General features: G+C 42.9%; 1 protein-coding gene across 1 annotated transcript in view; it reads left to right on the top strand.

Annotated features, from left to right (window-relative positions):
• The first annotated feature begins 312 nt into the window (after nucleotides 1-312).
• Nucleotides 313-2,729, top strand: part of STRIT1 (small transmembrane regulator of ion transport 1) — a 4,098-nt gene continuing 1,681 nt past the window's right edge. The window contains exon 1 of the mRNA XM_029087519.1: nucleotides 313-325. Within this exon, the coding sequence (XP_028943352.1) occupies nucleotides 313-325 (13 nt within the window). The remainder of the gene's footprint in view (nucleotides 326-2,729) is intronic.

Genomic DNA, 2,729 nt, shown 5'->3' with positions numbered 1-2,729 from the left:
TTTCACGGCTGTAAAGAGACTATAAAGCAGTTTTCACCTTTGTTTCTCTCCCTCTTCTTCAAAAAAAAGACCCTGTCTATTCAGGTTTTGCTGACACAGATGTGCAGTTGCAGGAATAGGAAGAGGTAACCTTGAATCCCTGGAACTCCTGCCTTTTTAGACAATTGAATGCATATAGCCAAAACCTGGCAGCAGTGAGCGAGGCAGCTGCAGCACATTCCAAATATTGCTCTATTTAAAGCACCCCGGGGCTCAGGAGAAGGACTGCAGAGGCAAACCTTAACACTTGCCAATAAACCAGCAGAGGCAGCAATGGCAGAACCAGGTAAGATGCACAGTTAAATGGGAACATAACGATATATTCTTGGAGTTCATAAACCTGAGCAATGTAATGTGAAAATGCTCAGCTCTTTCTAGTCTTGTCTGATACACTATGGATTTTACTTTCAGTAAGGAAGTGTACTCGGTTTAAACACTAATTCTGTTACCAGCAATGAGTTTAAAGCAGCTTGGGTTCCTCCCGTCTGAATCCCACCTGTTCTGTTTGTTATCTTCAGTCTTTTTGTAGTTGTGATTTTAAGTTGACTAACATAATTAAAGGGAACCTTGTAAAATGAGTTATGTTTGACGGTGTTTTATATATACTGTCTGTGTAGCTGAAATCTGGGTGTAATGCTAGGTGAACATATAATAATTTAGATTTTAACCTCACAAAACCCAGTGGCAGAGCAAAATGAAATTTTAATAATGACCTTTTAATTAGAAGCACATTTCCACTTTCTCCAAGGAGGAAAGGCATTTTATGTTAATTGTCATTTTCTATTTACTTCACTGTAAGAGGTTTGGATGGTGAAATGACTAGAAGTTTAAATATGGTGTTAGCTGTGTACACAGTTATTCAGGTAATACTTTTCATGGTAAAAGTAACTTTTTAATACATCTTCATAGCTATATTGAAAGTTTTAAAAGACTTTTAAAGACTTTTATCTCCCTTTTTTTACACCATTACCACTGGTATCTAAGAAGAATAATGGAATTCCACTAAACTCAGATACAACAGGATACTGAATGCTGTTTCTTCATTTTAGTTTTCATTCATATCCACAGAAATTACACCGATCCTGGTATTCCACTACGAGTTAGTACTTAACTATGTTTTGCATTGGTAGGATGTGTATTGCTATTCTGGGCATGTCCACACCTCCCCTCCTCGTCTGCTGGCCAGTGTGGTGGTCATGCTGCTGTCCCAGTGATGGCTTGGTGGTTTGGTTGTGTGTGTGCACATGTAGCCTACGGGAGACAAACTGTAAAGAAAACCTCTGTGAAATTCTGAGGTGTTTTGGAGTAAGGAACATAAGACTGCAAGAGTTTGAGCTCGACAGGCTCGTGCAGGGAAACATTCCCTTCTTTATCTGCCAAGCCTCTGCCTCTTTAAAGTACGTGGGAGTTCTTCTGCCTGGTATCTTGGGGTGCCCTTGTTAGTGCAATGGGATTCAGACATTTCAGGGGTGAAGGCAGCTCAGTGAGACCACAGGCTCATGGCAGCTGGTTGGAGTTTTGGCCAACTATGGGTAACAAAACCCAGCCAACTTAGAATTCTGGATAAAAGGCAAACACCAGAAGATGGTGATCATTAAGTTTATCAGTATATTTGGGCTGTATTCAGCTTGGAAACCTGTGCTGCTGTATCCTGTAGCTGAGAGATCCTTGGCTTCTCTGTGGTACCTGGGCATCCCATGGTGGGCAATTCCCAGGGCTTCCGCAGAGGCACAGAGCTCAGGAGTCTGCTAATCACATGCCAAGTAGCCCTGCTGTAGCACAGCAAAAGCACTGTGTGTTTGCACTCTGACCAGCCTCTCTCTGTTTTTTTTGAGATAAATTCATGTTTGAAGTAGAGAAAAATTACTATAATAGGGGAAAAAAGAAAATAATTTGTAGCTAGAATGCTGGCTTACACACAGGTCACAGTCAGATTCCTTTATTCTCACTGCCATCCAGAACTGGCCTTTAGATTTCAGCAGGCTCTGGCTCAGACCCCAGAAGCCAGGGTTTGTTTCCATGGTCTGTTTGAAAGCGATACTTGTGACTGCAAAACCCACATTTCTCTGTGTTCTGCTTTCATGTGCATTCCTTTAAATGGTGATTGTAGTGAAACCTCCTGCTTTAGGGTTTTACCTGCAGGTGTCAGTAAAGATTTCTCTTTCTAAATCACAGTTGCTTAGAAGTATTCTGTTCCTCTGCTGCTCGTCCCTCCCCAGCCCTTCTCCAGCTCAGGCAGGAGGGTGGACAGTGCAGATGCTCTCTCTCTGGCTGTTGGTGTGCAGAGCCTTGCTCCATGGCGAGGGCAATACCAATTCTCAGGTTTAGACTCAGGATAGTTTTCCTTTGGACCAAATACTGGGGCCTTGGAGTTTGTCACCTTCTTCTGAGGCCTTACGAAGGGGTTACCTGCTCAGATGTCACACCTGGCCAAGCCCAAACCTCGTGCATCTCTCATATTCAGTCTCTCCTGTCCATGGCATAAAATCTAGTCTTCCAAACAGTTGCTTTATTCTAACTCAAGTCTTGGGATATCTGTGCTGTGAGATCAGGAGATCAGAGCAAATGACCTCCTGGTCATTGCTGTTCTTAAACTATGAAACACAAGTACTTCCAACGGCTCCCATGGAACTCTATCCCTGGGAGCCAGCTGTTCCTGCCTCATGACAAATGCTGGGCACAGCATTCCT

The sequence above is a fragment of the Antrostomus carolinensis genome, unplaced genomic scaffold (assembly GCF_000700745.2).
Source record: "Antrostomus carolinensis isolate BGI_N321 unplaced genomic scaffold, ASM70074v2 scaffold3091, whole genome shotgun sequence".
NCBI classification, from domain to species: Eukaryota; Metazoa; Chordata; class Aves; order Caprimulgiformes; family Caprimulgidae; genus Antrostomus; species Antrostomus carolinensis.
Note: the sequence above shows the minus strand (reverse complement) of the source record. Positions and strands in the feature narration are given on the sequence as shown.